This window comes from Liolophura sinensis, chromosome 9 (assembly GCF_032854445.1).
Source record: "Liolophura sinensis isolate JHLJ2023 chromosome 9, CUHK_Ljap_v2, whole genome shotgun sequence".
NCBI lineage: Eukaryota > Metazoa > Mollusca > Polyplacophora > Chitonida > Chitonidae > Liolophura > Liolophura sinensis.
Window position 1 is genome coordinate 25,668,722 of NC_088303.1, and position 15,033 is coordinate 25,683,754.

The 15,033-nt window shown below is 39.5% G+C and overlaps 1 protein-coding gene across 2 annotated transcripts; it reads right to left on the minus strand.

Moving 5' to 3' along the window:
• Window positions 1-521: 521 nt before the first annotated feature.
• Window positions 522-9,105, minus strand: LOC135475387 (tRNA (cytidine(32)/guanosine(34)-2'-O)-methyltransferase-like). Of its 2 annotated transcripts, none has more exons than XM_064755256.1 (11): window positions 9,070-9,105; window positions 7,386-7,521; window positions 6,396-6,465; window positions 5,938-6,040; window positions 5,124-5,202; window positions 4,431-4,483; window positions 3,716-3,769; window positions 3,260-3,362; window positions 2,867-2,950; window positions 1,964-2,067; window positions 522-1,304 (listed from the first exon to the last, which is right to left on the minus strand). In XM_064755256.1, the coding sequence occupies exons 2-11, from the start codon at window positions 7,504-7,506 to the stop codon at window positions 1,026-1,028; spliced, it is 1,050 nt and encodes a 349-aa protein (XP_064611326.1). In that variant the 5' UTR covers window positions 7,507-7,521; window positions 9,070-9,105; the 3' UTR covers window positions 522-1,025. The 2 variants fall into 2 exon arrangements, with proteins under 2 accessions (XP_064611326.1, XP_064611327.1); XM_064755257.1 differs by lacking the exon at window positions 9,070-9,105 and adding an exon at window positions 8,485-8,626.
• Window positions 9,106-15,033: the final 5,928 nt, after the last annotated feature.

Below are 15,033 nucleotides of genomic sequence, written 5' to 3' on the forward strand. Positions count from 1 at the left end.
AGTCGGCCACCTATAACAGACAGCAATACATGTTAAGAGTCCAGACCATTCGGCGAACAGACCTCTCACAAAGGCAGAAGGTAGGTGACCGATAGACTTTACCGTAAATGTGTCATAACCCTCTGTATAATGGAAACACCTCTGTCTTTATAGCTGAATTAATCAGATTGAAAGATGTCATTTAAAAAGTGGTTTACGAAACTGTATTATCGTTATTTGGCATTTACACTTTCTAGTTATATCATAGCTTTTAGTGTTTAAAACTGGCTGACGACAATAATTTCCCTTAATATACTAGTACTCGACAACACTTATTATCTGTGTAAATATAGAAAACACAGCATTGTTAAGTTAAATAAATGTACCGTTTTCCCTCTAGGAATGTGTAGGAACCTCTAAAATAAACATTTATCGCTCGTTTGTAAGTGCAGTAAATTTCTGTCAAGTAGTTTTTAAGATTGTTTAATACAAGTCATGGAAATACACTGCTGCCAGATGAGGTCAAACAAAATGGGGGTCAAACAAAATGGGGGAAAAACTACTCACTAAGACAAAGGCGATTTAGACAAAGGTGATTTGCACATTGGTGATTCGCACACTTGTTATTTGTAAAGTGGTGATTTGCAAAATGGTGATTTGCACAGTGCTGGTTTGCACAATGGCAATTTTCGCAATGGTGATTTGTGCAATGTTTGACTGAAATGCCTGAATCCATATTAAATTTTTGTCCAGGATTGACTTCTAGAAATAAATAATTAAGTTAGTAAACTTGGTGATAAGACTCTGACGTGAACTTCAAACTCCTGCCATACTGTGAAATTCCATGGATTGAAAATATTTTTAGAATTATTGTCATAAACCAGAAACACTTTTCCTTTCAGAAATAATGCATAATTTATTTGACAAAACCATGGCCCAAATGACACCCTTAAAGTTCCTTCTGCAGAGCTAATATCAACTAATATCAGTCTATCGATGAAAATTAAGCAAGCCTTTTTTTTCATGTACAGCAAAACACCTTCAAATCATGATGGAGTCAAATCCAGGCTTTCTATTCCACAGCAGGCTCCTTGAAGTTCTTGTGTATCACCAATACTTTCAATTTTTGTCAATGCTTTAACATCAGAAACCGGACATATTTCATTTGTTAGTGGGTCACGTGACTGACTGGTGGGGGGTGGGGGAAATGCTGTGGCTGGTTTTGACAGCAGGTCGTTTTTCCTCAGGTAACATGCCTCTTTGTAGGGTGGGTTGATAGGGCTCTGAGTAGGAGGGTGGTATTTATACCCTTTCCCAGGCTCAAGCTGGAAAACAAAAATCAGAGTATATGTAAGACAACTTATTTCTTTTTATATTTGATTGGAGTTTTATGCCATACTCAAGAATATTCCATTTATAAGCTGACTGCCAGGATTATCATGTGAGGAAACCAGACAGAGCAAGAGGGAGACATACATCCACCTGAATGTTGCTGACAGACCTTCTCATAACAACTGTGACCTATTTCAGACTTGATATGTGATTTTAATACACGTAAGTCTTTTGTACACAGCCAAATTAAAAACCTCCAGGTCAGATGATTACAGTGCTAGTACACGGTTTCCACCATTCCAGCCATGAATGATACATGATTCTAATGGCATAAATGACGCATGATTTTTATGGCATAAATGACACCTGATTCTAATGGCATAAATGACGCATGATTTGTATGGCATAAATGACACCTGATTCTAATGGCATAAATGACGCATGATTTTTATGGCATAAATGACACATGATTCTAATGGCATAAATGACACATGATTTTTATGGCATAAATGACACATGATTCTAATGGCATAAATGACACCAAATTTTATGATATAAATGACACATGATTTTTATGGCAAATAAGCAGTAGTATTCATCCCAGCAGTACTAAAATGTTTTATTTTATATAAAGCACTACTTTATTCATTACCTCCAGTGGGTATGTTCTGTCTGAATCAAAACCACTCAGGTCACCACAGGCCAGAAAAGGAACAATCACTCTGTTTGGCCCCTCTAAGTTGTTAAAATCAACATCTGAGAACAGAAAAAGTTTTGTGTTCTCAGCCAATGAAAATAAAATGTAAAACCTTAGTGTTTGCAATTGGAAATCAGCTGTTAACTTCTAATGCAATGTACTGTAAATCTTCAACCGTTTCAATCACTAAAGCCCTTTTTTCCCAGTGGAATTTATGAATACAATTATTACGAAATGTCGCTAAAAATAATTTGTTTGCGTCATTAAAATTGCAAGCTTCTTAAAACTGTGCAAATTATTTCTCTACACACCATAAGTTTTTCTCAGAATGATTCAAAACATTGGTTGCAGAGGTGACTGAAAAGGCTGAAGAAATAGGGCAACTTTGAAGTCAAAGGCCACCCTATGATTATCACATTGCACCAGGACAAACCCAAGGTCCACATACTGGAACGCACCAGGTTTGGCATCTTCAGTGGCCTACCCCTAGTCCAATCAGAACTCTCCAAGGGAAGTTTTTTAATGTTTCATGTTGTTGATCAATATATTGCATGTAAATTTACAAGAAACGTTCAAAAAATTTCACAGGAAGGAATTCAAAAGGAAGTAAAGTCCACTCAACATTCATCACTAATGAGAGTCTTCGATACAGGTTTACCTAAAGGAAAGTGGGTTTGGCTATTAAAGGGGCAGTACTCTGGAATCGTAAGTGGCCTAAACCTCACGAGGATTGAGATTTCTACTGAACTTATTTATCTTACTAACCACACCAGTGATATAACATGACTCGGTATACTATAAAATACCCCTCAATAAGGTAACAAATAAATAACGTTAGGTTTATAATTAAGATCTTACCATACTGCTGATCTAGAAGTGGATTGGACATGTTAGGTACATAGCCCTGTGGAGGTGAGTAGGCCCGGCAAACCACAAACGCCTCTATAAACAAAAACGAAAGTCATATATAGGCTTCAACACACACGTAGAAGTTTGCTTTGTTAATTTAAAACTTTCATAAAGTGTGAATTTAGTAACTTTTAAAATTTAAATAAAATAACACACAAAAAACATGGATGATCATGTGTATAATAACATCCAGAGGTATAAACATGGATGTCTAAACTTGTGTAGTTAAAACCATGTGAAGTAATGTTAAGCCTGAATTGCTAAATCAAAAAATATAACAAAAAAAGCATCTTTTTAAAACATTCAGTACATGTAATTATTGTATCCAGTACATGTACAAACCAATGCTAGAGTTTCTACTGCTTCTTGGTTTGAATATCGTCACTTCTGGGAAAAAAATCTTCAGTTGGGAATAGAGTAATGTGACATCTTTTCCACGAAAAATCTGAAAGAACGAAAGATACACCGAGGGAGTTGTAAAACATGTGTGTGTATGCAATGAGATTTTACACACTGCAATCAACATTTATTAAAAAAGATCCACACCTATGTCAAAGCAGATTGTTTATGTTCAAAATATTTTAAAATATTCTAATACAAATGCGATGGTCATACAGATTTTGCTAAGCAAAGGAAAAAGTCTCAGAAAACAAAATAATTCAGGCACACTATTGATAAATGATTTGTGTCCGTCATATCTAATTAATTACGTATATAGTTGGTTACAAACATCAACAATGTTCTACAACAAGAACGGACCAATTACATGTACACATATATGTTGTATAAACGTTTTACCTTTGCAATGAATGTGCCTCCTTTCTTCAGAACATGAGTTGTGATGTTGAGGGCCTAATGGAGATCAACAGCAAAACAGAGCCATTTCACAACAGTTGAAAACAGTGAAAATTTAACAATATATTTTTTCCAATAATAAGAACAACAATACTATATTTTACATCAGTCGACAATTCATGTGAGTGAGTGAGTGAGAGCTTAGGGTTTAACGTCGTACTTAACAATTTTTCAGTCATATGACAACAAGACAACTCATATGAAATAAGGTTCTAAATTTTGTTACAACAATTAATATGACAATGTTCAATTTCATTTTGTCTTTCTATATACCATGTTTTTGCACCAATGTTTTTCGAGGGGAATTTAATACTATACAGAATATTAACTTAGTCATAAATGGACAGTTTTACAGCATTATACAATGGGATATAAATACATAATCCATGTTATGATAGAGAAAAAAAAGGATGCAAATAGTTATTTAAATGTTCTCTAGGACACAACAAAAATAAAATTATGTTCCTTATTATTGTTGTACGTGTACAATGAAAACCTTAAAAAATAGGTTTGGCTGCATTCGGATGTTCTAGCTAGGCAAGTTATTGTATATACATTCTTGTCTTAAAAAAGCCTGAATATTGGTGGTGACTTGACATGACAATTTATGCTAGACAAACAGCCTTATCGACTAGGAGGATTAATGACTGTAACTCACAGCAAGGAGTAACTGTGCTTGTATGTATTCATCTATGTCATGTAGACCAGTTACTGCGAAGAAAAACACAAACATTGACAAAGTTGAGTGGTCTGCTTCTTGATTACTCCCCTCACACCATACATAATTCACACTGTAATGAGATTGTTTTTTAATTAAACATGATTGGTTTGCTGACCACTAGGTTAACAAAATTTCTATAAATTCAATTTCTCAAAGCCCCTTAATTCCCAGCAATAATGTGGTATACATGTAGGTTATAGCTCCAGAATGTAATGTTTTTCTCAAAAAGGTATAACAAGGCGTTCAGAGAATACTGGTAGCTTGCCTGATTAAGCAGTTTATAAAACTGCATAATGTTCAAGCTGTTCATGTGCTACATTCAAATATTGATCTCTAAACCAAAAAAAAAGTAGAACGATTGACACTGTCATACACAGATATTAGCCTCTAATTACGTAGTTCTAAGATCTTGCCAAACTGGACACCAACACTGCCATCAACAGCATCTGATGCCCCTCTCACATTATCTCTTCTTACATCGTAAGGCAAGCTAATAAACTGATTCACTATGTTTTCTGCATTTCAAACTTATTATCAAACAAATTTTATCAATCTTTGCTCTATACACATTTTTTACACAAAGGAATCTTTACTGTGTCACATATCTATGGTATTAAACTGAGAACATACCATCAGGGGCCCCATCACATACCACCAGGTCAGCCTGTTCACCCTCAAAGTGACCAATGATGGCCTGTGCTGTCGACTTCTTCAAGGGAGAGAACCCAAAGGAAATCACTTGAGTGAGTGAGTGGGGTTTAACGTCGTACTCAACAATTTTTCAGTCATATGACGACGAAGGAATCCTTAGGATGCATGCACGTGTAATGTGCCTCTTTGTTGCAGGACGGATTTCCACCGCTCTTTTATTTAGTGCTGCTTCACTGAGACGACTTACCGAAGGCAAGTAAGCCGAGCCATTATACTGATACGGGTCAACCAGTCGTTGCACTATCCCCTTCATGCTGAACGCCAAACGAGGAAGTTACAACTTCCTCTTTTAAAGTCTTAGGTGTGACTCGATCAAGGATTGATCCTGGATCTACCGGTCCCGAAGCGGACGCTCTACCAACTGTGCTATCCGGGCCGGTGAAATCACTTGAACATTACCAGTATACAGTCAAGGACTACATGTATTTAACAGATTCTGAAAACAAACCAGTGTGACTATTTGCCCCAAAGATATAAACAGACTTGCCTAAGAAATATGTAGTTTGAAATCAACAACTACTGTAGCAGTAGAAGAAATAATTTCTCATTAAAAATCTCAAAACGGTAACATCATAAGATGCTAAGTAGGCATGTATCAAATACCTTAAAAAATATGAGATGCATTTATTCTCAATTCCTAAAATCAAAATGTTCTACACAAACTTGGGTTCCATTCATTAGCTTAACTATGTCAAAACTGGTCTTGTGGACAGCCGTTCTAACATATCTTTACCTTGGTTATGTCCCCTTGCAGCTGAATGACACCAGGGATGGGGGCCATGGCTTGGAGGTCAACAGCTACAATTTTGGCATCAGATTTGTCACCAGCTTCTCCCCTGAAAGGTTGGTGAAAATATTTTGAGCAAAATTTTTTGAAAAGATTTACTTTATTTAGTTATGTGATTGGTGAAAATAATTTTTAGGAAACCTGGAATGTAGGTTAGATTCTGATTTGAAATCTACCAATGATACATCACTTTGTTTCTGCAAGTAACTTTTCCACCAATTACAAATTACTTTACACAATGCTAGAGTGTGTGCACACAACACTATTTCCTGTACTAAAATCTGGGCGCCTGCAGTTGGTGTCATTTTAGCAAGCAACCTTAGTGGATCAGACTGAGTCGTCTCTCACGTAACTCTGCTGACCTGTCAGCCAGGGAGCATTGTCAGCCCTGTTTGACCTCTCACCTGAGCTTCCTAGAGAGGACTTGACTCCAGCTTCCTGGTGCTGCACACAGATCAACAACCTTCTGTACACCTGCCTCAGACAAACATACATATGTCTAGACAATATACATGTAGACATGCCAATGACATTATAACAGCCATCAGCAGCTGGAGAAGACCAATTGCACACTGATGCCATGCATTACAGGCTTAATAAAGGGTCTGATTTGTTTACAAGATGGTGGAAGCTGTGGTATTACACTAGACAACCAATCAGTACACAGATGTGCTATATGTTTAAACATGATGAGGCATGTCAACAAATGTATTAATGATAACTCAGAACACAGGTTTACCTGCATAAACCAAAGAGCAATGATCAGAAACTGGACGTGCTAAACATCATTATTGGGAGACCAATATGAATTCACTATCTGAAAGTGACGGTCCCCATTCTACAAGTACAAGTATATTTGAAGGGGCATAACTAACTAAGCAACCCAAACAGTCTGTTTTGCCCACTGAGCTTCTTGAATATCAAATCAAAACTAGAAGAGAAGCATTGACAAACATTTGCTATGTACAAGTCCCCAATCTCTGCTGAAACATTAAGAGCAATAAATCTGGAAATAATTGATGTCTGTATAAGCCATATAGCACATGCACATCCTCACATAATCTCTGCCATGAGTGATAATCAGGGATGGACTACACTCTACCTGATGTTATATCCCCTTGCCTTATCAAAGATTAGTTTTACACAGACCAAAATGAATGAAACTCTGAATACCAAAGTCCTTCATTTAATGTGTTAGATTAAACAAAAGTATTTCAATTTACCAAATTTTATGGCCAAAAACATGCTATGCCACATGCACCTGCTTTTACCTGTATAAAAAGAGCCTTCCATATACTGATCCTGTTTACTGTTATAGTACAGACATTACATTTTTATGTTTATCTCTGCAACATCCCATTTTAGCAAATGTAACACGGTTGTTTTCTACAAACCTTGAAATATTTTAAAATTTTCATCTATCTGTAGAAGTTTAAAGGCACTGCGAGCTCTCCACCCTTCTTCCTTTGCCAGTCTGTAGTAGATGTCTCTTTTATCTTTTGAACACTTCCCCATGCCTGCTCATTCAGCCTTGAAGTAGAAAAACAAAACCAGGTTAATGTATACCTATATATATCTGCATAAAACTCTGAGCCATGCCACCTAAAATGTCTGAGCTACTGAAAGACAAGCATCTCAAGCACATGGGCAAACCATGACCCCAAATAGCATGTAAAGTTGGATTATAATATACATGTCAGGTACAGTCCCAGGAAACTGACGTTGGTTTGGGGCTAATTCAGCGAGCTAAATGATCTACCTCCCTCCTTATTTAACATTCTGACATTTACCTTGTTGGTCGATATAAAATATGGAGGTAGCACATTTAACATTGTTGAATTAGTCTGGGGCCATCCTTGGTCAAACAGGGGGCCTCCGTGACTAAGTTGGTTAGCGTGCTGGTGCAGCGTAATGACCCAGGAGCCTCTAACCAATGCGGTTGCTGAGAGTTCAAGTCCAGCTCATGCTGGCTTCCTCTCCGGCCGTACGTGGGAAGGTCTTCTAGCAACCTGCAGATGGTCAAGGGTTTCCCCCGGGCTATGCCCGGTTTCTTCCCACCATAATGCTGGCCGCTGTCGCATAAGTGAAATATTCTTGAGCACAGCGTACAACACTAATCAAACAAATAAATAAATCCATGGTCAAACAAAATTCCTCCAAACCTAATAACATCTGAGCAATCTCGGACTATGCACTTCTATGAATGACAAGAATTAAGTTTACTGGTGGAGTAATCCAAGCACAGTCTAAGGAAAATCACTGACTTTCAGGTTTCTGGGACTGCTCTGACATTGCACAGTCGAATTCAAGAGCAAAGTAACTTCCGCAGTAGCCCTACGTGGCTACTTCACTCTTCTCTTTACACTGGGCTGGTGGAGTATTGTAGCCACAGGGGGAACCAATGGTAAACCATACACCGACTCACGCCATGTCTGATAAGTCCTTTCTAAACAATGACTGCAGTCCAAAAGTAGCATCAACTTTGGCTCTTACCTCTCTGCTCACCCGAACATGTAACACCTCGGGCTACTTCCATGGTCTAGCAAGGTAGAAAAATCTCGTACAAGAACAGTACCTAATTTAAATTCAGCATTTTGACACAGGCTGTTAGGAATGGATAAGTGCAGCTGTTATTCTACCCCTAACACCCAAGTTATATCATCTACCGTACGCTCAACAGATGTAGCTACGACTAGCTCGTAATCCTCTAACCCCAAGCCTGTACGTGTCTTTAACACAGGCAGCGTGTGGTTTGCATGCATAAACACTGTAAGATGCGTCCGGTGTGTTTCAAAAATATACAAAAACACATCACACCCGATTTGGATGGAGTAGCATCATTGTCATCTTCTAAGTGAGAAATCAGCTTTTTTTTGGTATCGTGCCGAAATCTGGACATCTGCCAATGCAATATATGTTTTGACTGTCTGTGCTAAAATTTGACACTGAAACCACCTACTTGAAAATTCTAGAACGTTACATGTGTATTTCGGACTGGTGTGTACTGAAAAAAATGCTACAGAATTCTTATCTCGTCTCTTATCGTGCCGAAAAATAGAAAGCTGGCTCACAACTTACTTTCACAATCTGCCTTGGCCACATGCGAGTTTGTTTACGTCACTGAAAAGGGCCACCAAATCGAGGCTGGTAAACATGACCACGTGCTGGACGGTTGACAGATCTACACATTTAGCTCTGAGTTCCATTAATGCAGTGTGATAATGCAGGTAACCTGGGCATCTTTTCAGTGTGCTAAATTGTGCCTGACATAATATTTTACTCTGAACATGAGAACCACCAAGACAAGTTAAAAATAAAAATGACAATTTGCCCTCAAAGTTCGAAAAAAAATCAAAATCTAGAGGAAAATTTGAAATTTGTATTACGATATACATGCTATAATTATTCCACAGGCTGACTATTGTTTACTGTAGCGTTATTCGCTATCATGTATTTTAAAGAAATGTCCACGTCCAACTAAATCAGACACTTTGGGAAATCTAACATTCATTTCCACTACCTTTTGCTTCATTGTACATTCTTTTATTTATTTATTTGATTGGTGTTTTACGCCGTACACAAGAATATTCCAACTATACGACGGCGGACAACATTAGGGTGGGAGGAAAACCCACGACCATCCGCAGGTTGCAGGCAGACCTTCCCACATACGGCCCCACATACGACACATACGTTGTATGTTAACATACTTGGGTTTTTACGTCGTGCTTTACAAATTTTCGGTCACATGACGAGGGGTCATTTTGCTACATATAATATGTCTACCTGTGGCAGTCCATGCGGCTAAAGTGCTTCCACCACTGAAACATCGAGCCAAAGACACCAGACATGACACCCCACCCGGTCTGGTACATTTTACTGACACTGCATTTGGCCAACCACCCAGTCCTTGCTCTATAACCTCTCAGTACTGAGCGCCAACAAGAACAGCAACAAGAACCATTTTTAAAGTCTTCGGTATGACCCGACCCAGGATTGATCTCTCAACATCGAGACGGATGCTGTACCTTTTAAGCCACCGAAGATGTCTGCCACGCACCGTAGAATTTAGGTTGAGAGAAGAGAATTATTTTAATACACAAATACAAAATGATTGACAACGCCATAATACGAAATTTTATCGGTAAATTAAGTCGCGTCCCGGTAACAGAATTTCGCCTGACCGGGGCTTGCACAATTTAGCTGTATAGTATTTTTACATGTTTGGGTACGTTGTCGCTTTGTTCTCTTGCCGTTTTGGACGTGTTATCACACTGTGCCATGCCGCGCTAGATTTTGAGTTGTAATGTGGCGCTGGCGCGTTGACTTAGTCAGCTGTAAAGGAGTTTTCACGACAACACGATAAACCAAATTTTGACATAAAATGTCGCCTGTCGCTCAATGGCTTGCTCTTGTGCAAAGAAAATAATTGTTCAGCCATTTTGATTTAAATTGTCTCGTTAGCAGAAGTTTGCTAACTTTGCATGTATTGAACAATAACGAGAAGTATATATGGTCACAATGAGCTTCATATTGGATATACATGTATGAACAGCTGGAATCAACGAGCAGCTGAGATACATATATTATTATCGACGACATATGTATTAGGTTGGTATAGACAGTTTGAATACTGCATGATTTTGCTCATTCTCCTAGAATGTCTGTTTGGACGCATAGATTCCACAGCATACTTGTCCTAAAGAAAAAGCTCTAGCAATAATCATACTGCATGTACATGTAATTCGATTCGAACAAAAATTATTTGACCAGTTTGTAGCCTATTCCTTCAGATAACCTCAATGACTCTAATATTCCAACGGTAAACACATTAAATCGCTGTGAGTGTTAGCAGTGTTGCCTTATCGCATGCTTAAATCACTTCCTTTGTCCGTTTTCGGGGCACACTCAAAAAATTAATCTGTTAATTTTAACAGTAAGGCTGTTGTCTGAGGGATCCTGGAATGTATTATTCTGTTAAATAATCTATTACATAGTCTATTGATTCAAATAAAGATTGGATTGAACTGACAGGATATAATGTTGAATACAGATAACAGAATATGTTATAATAACAGAATACATTCCAGCATCGCTCAGACAACAGACTTTCTGTTAAAATAATAACAGGTTATTTTTTTAGTGTAACTATGATGATCTTCTTACAGCTTTTACCCACCAACCGGCAGCTTCACAACATGTATATAGGTGGCCAAACACTGGTCTTGCCAGGTATTAAATTTATTCGCATTTCTTATACCACATAAAAATCCCATTTTTGAACTGATGCTGCAATATATATTGAGAGATTAAGCGGACAGCCAAATCCGAAAATTAGGGCGTTGGAGATCCGGAGCATTCAAACTCCACACCTGTTCCAATCAACAAAGTTTCTCATATCGTGCCAGATTATTCTGTACTCACATGTGTTATCACCCCTAAGTAGCTTTTACTCCGGTACCCTCCACTTTTTCACTCCCATGTGTTATCACCCCTATGTAGCTTTTACTCCGGTACACTCCGCTTTTTCACTCACATGTGTTATCACCCCTATGTAGCTTTTACTCCCGTACCCTTCACTTTTTCACTCACATGTGTTATCACCCCTATGTAGCTTTTGCTCCGGTACCCTTCACTTTTTCACTCACATGCGTTATCACCCCTATGTAGCTTTTACTCCGGTGCCCTTCACTTTTTCACTCACATGTGTTATCGCCCCTATGTAGCTTTTACTCCGGTACCCTCCACTTTTTCACTTACATGTGTTATCAACCCTATGTAGGTTTTACTCCGGTACCCTCCACTTTTTCACTCACATGCGTTATCACCCCTATGTAGCTTTTACTCCGGTACCCTTCACTTTTTCACTCACATGCGTTATCACCCCTATGTAGCTTTTACTCCGGTACCCTCCACTTTTTCATTCACATGCGTTATCACCCCTATGTAGCTTTTACTCCGGTACCCTCCACTTTTTCACTCACATGTGTTATCACCCCTATGTAGCTTTTACTCCGGTACCCTCCACTTTTTCACTCACATGCGTTATCACCCCTATGTAGCTTTTACTCCGGTACCCTCCACTTTTTCACTCACATGCGTTATCACCCCTAAGTAGCTTTTACTCCGGTACCCTCCACTTTTTCACTCACATGCGTTATCACCCCTATGTAGCTTTTACTCCGGTACCCTCCACTTTTTCACTCACATGTGTTATCACCCCTATGTAGGTTTTACTCCGGTACCCTCCACTTTTTCACTCACATGCGTTATCACCCCTGTGTAGCTTTTACTCCGGTACCCTTCACTTTTTCACTCACATGCGTTATCACCTCTATGTAGCTTTTACTCCGGTACCCTCCACTTTTTCACTCACATGCGTTATCACCCCTATGTAGCTTTTACTCCGGTACCCTCCACTTTTTCACTCACATGCGTTATCACCCCTATGTAGCTTTTACTCCGGTACCCTCCACTTTTTCACTCACATGCGTTATCACCCCTATGTAGGTTTTACTCCGGTACCCTCCACTTTTTCACTCACATGTGTTATCCCCCCTATGTAGCTTTTACTCCGGTACCCTCCACTTTTTCACTTACATGTGTTATCACCCCTATGTAGCTTTTACTCCGGTACCCTCCACTTTTTCACTTACGTGTGTTATAACCCCTATGTAGCTTTTACTCCGGTACTCCACTTTTTCACTTACATGTGTTATCACCCCTATGTAGCTTTAAGTGTGGGTGGCGCTCGTGCGGCCTGGGTTGCAATTAACAGTGGGTGGTGCTCGCGTAGTCTTGGTGGTAATGAAAGGTGGGTGGCGCTCGTGTGGCCTGGGTGGCAATTAACAGTGGGCGGCGCTCGTGTAATCTTGGCGGTAATGAAGGGTGGGACGCGGTCGTGTAATCTTGGCGGTAATGAGCGGTGGACGGCGCTCGTGTGGCCTTGGCGGTATGAGCGGTCGGCGGCGCTCGTCTGGCCTTGGTGGTAATGAGCGGTGGGCGGCGCTCGTGTGGCTATGGTGGTGAACGGTGAGCCGCGCTCGAGTGGTCGGGGTGATGATGAGCGCTGATCGGCGCTCGTGTGGCCTGGGTGGTAATGAGCCTTTGGCGGCGCTCCTGTGGCCTTGGTGGTGATGAGCGGTGAGCTTCGCTCGTGTGGCCTAAGTGGTAATGAGCGGTTGGTGTCGCTCCTGTGGCCTTGGTGGTAGCCAAATGATCTGTCGACGGCGCTGAAGATCACTTTCCAATATGAAATACATCTGCACATCTAACACATGTGGAAAAGTTTGTCGATTAATTGACAAAGGCTGGCAGATTAACCAGGGCACTAGCCATTATATAATATGAACTCCTTCTTATAATTGTTTTATGGCGTGTCCAAACAACATTTCGTCATATTGTAACGAAATTACACCAAGTCTTCGTTTTTCGTCGAAAATCAACATTATATAAATTGTCACCTGTTGATATATGATTGTTATGAAGACTGTCATTAGAATAAATTCAAGACTCCAGTTGAATGTCTTCTTAATGGTTAGAATACCCTGAGGATATAAGCCACAAAAGATGGTGTCTCCAGTTACCGGATGATCTTGATTAATCGATGAGTGTGATCATACTGCTCGGATTATACAAATCGTCAAGATCATATCGGGATTCAGAGATTCCTTTTAGTCTCTATGTCATATGGTTTCTAGTAGTTTGCTCGTTTGCAGCATTTGATTACTCGTGGTTTCCAACATATACGAGTAATAGAAAACATCCGCTATAATATATATTGGAAAATATGTCTGTTTGATAAGTTCACATTGTTGCATGCAGTAAGGGCAATTTGGTTCACATGTGTTAACATTCGGAAGTATGCTGATGGGCGACATATTAGGCTGCCCATGTTTTGGTAATTAGAGTCATCTGTGCACAGTACAAAGCGCTCGTTCTGGTATGCCTGCCATTGTCCTGATTTAACCTGTGATAGAAGTAGCAAACTAAGGAGTAAGGAACCACTGGAGAGGAACTACAATGTGGTTAAGTCGGCCGTGTGTGTGCGAGATTGCAGTAAGACGAAGGCCAAAAAGACTTCTTTATTTTTGTTGCATATTGTTACATAGGAATGTGAAAATATTCTGAAAGGATCCATAAACTAAAGAGAGGTGGGAACGAGAGGGGAGGGGAGGGAAGGAGAGGGATAGGTGAGCTATACAGACCGGATGTTGGTGAGGATGGAGACTGTACGATTGGTTGGACAGAAATTGACCGTCACTCATGAATGTTCTGTGCCAACTGCTAGGGAATTCCGAAATACTGTAGCTGACTGGCGAGGGCGTTTCCTTGTTACGTGCTAATTAAAGCGAAATCATCCGCAGCATATTTGTCACCTTTGGTATAGACCATCAAGATGAAGTTTGAAATATGTGAACGTTGTGCGTTGTAAAGGAAAAACAATGTTGCCCATTGCATGCGGAGATTGATGTATAAACCTAGCATATAAACCTGTATAGCATTTACAGTGAAATGTCGTATCGCAGCAGAATAGTTATAGTTACCTAATTTTTGGTTAACTATTCCTCCCTTGTAAGCAAACAGTGCTACCTCGACTCCAGTCTGTTTCACGTAGCTAATGAAACAGACAGAAAGTGCCACTGTGGGCATATGTAGTCAGCACATGCGCGTTGAGAAACATTCGTGTCGCTGTATGACAAAATTATTCTTTTGAGATATGTACAGTTTTGAAGTCTAGTCTCACGCTACTGTTGTACGTGTTTGGTGTACAATGATGAGATATGTACAGTTTTGAAGTCTAGTCTCACGCTACTGTTGTGCGTGTTTGGTGTACAATGAGCGACCTCGTAGAGATATAATTTAAGACTGAAAAAAACCATTTACTTTTCATTTATTTATTGATCTGATTGTTTTTTATGTCGCATACTCAAGAATATTTCACTTATACGACTGCGGCCAGCATTATGGAGGCCTGAAATCGGGCAGAGCTGGGGACAATCCAATGACTATCCGTAGGTTGCTGACAGAGAAGAGGACTGG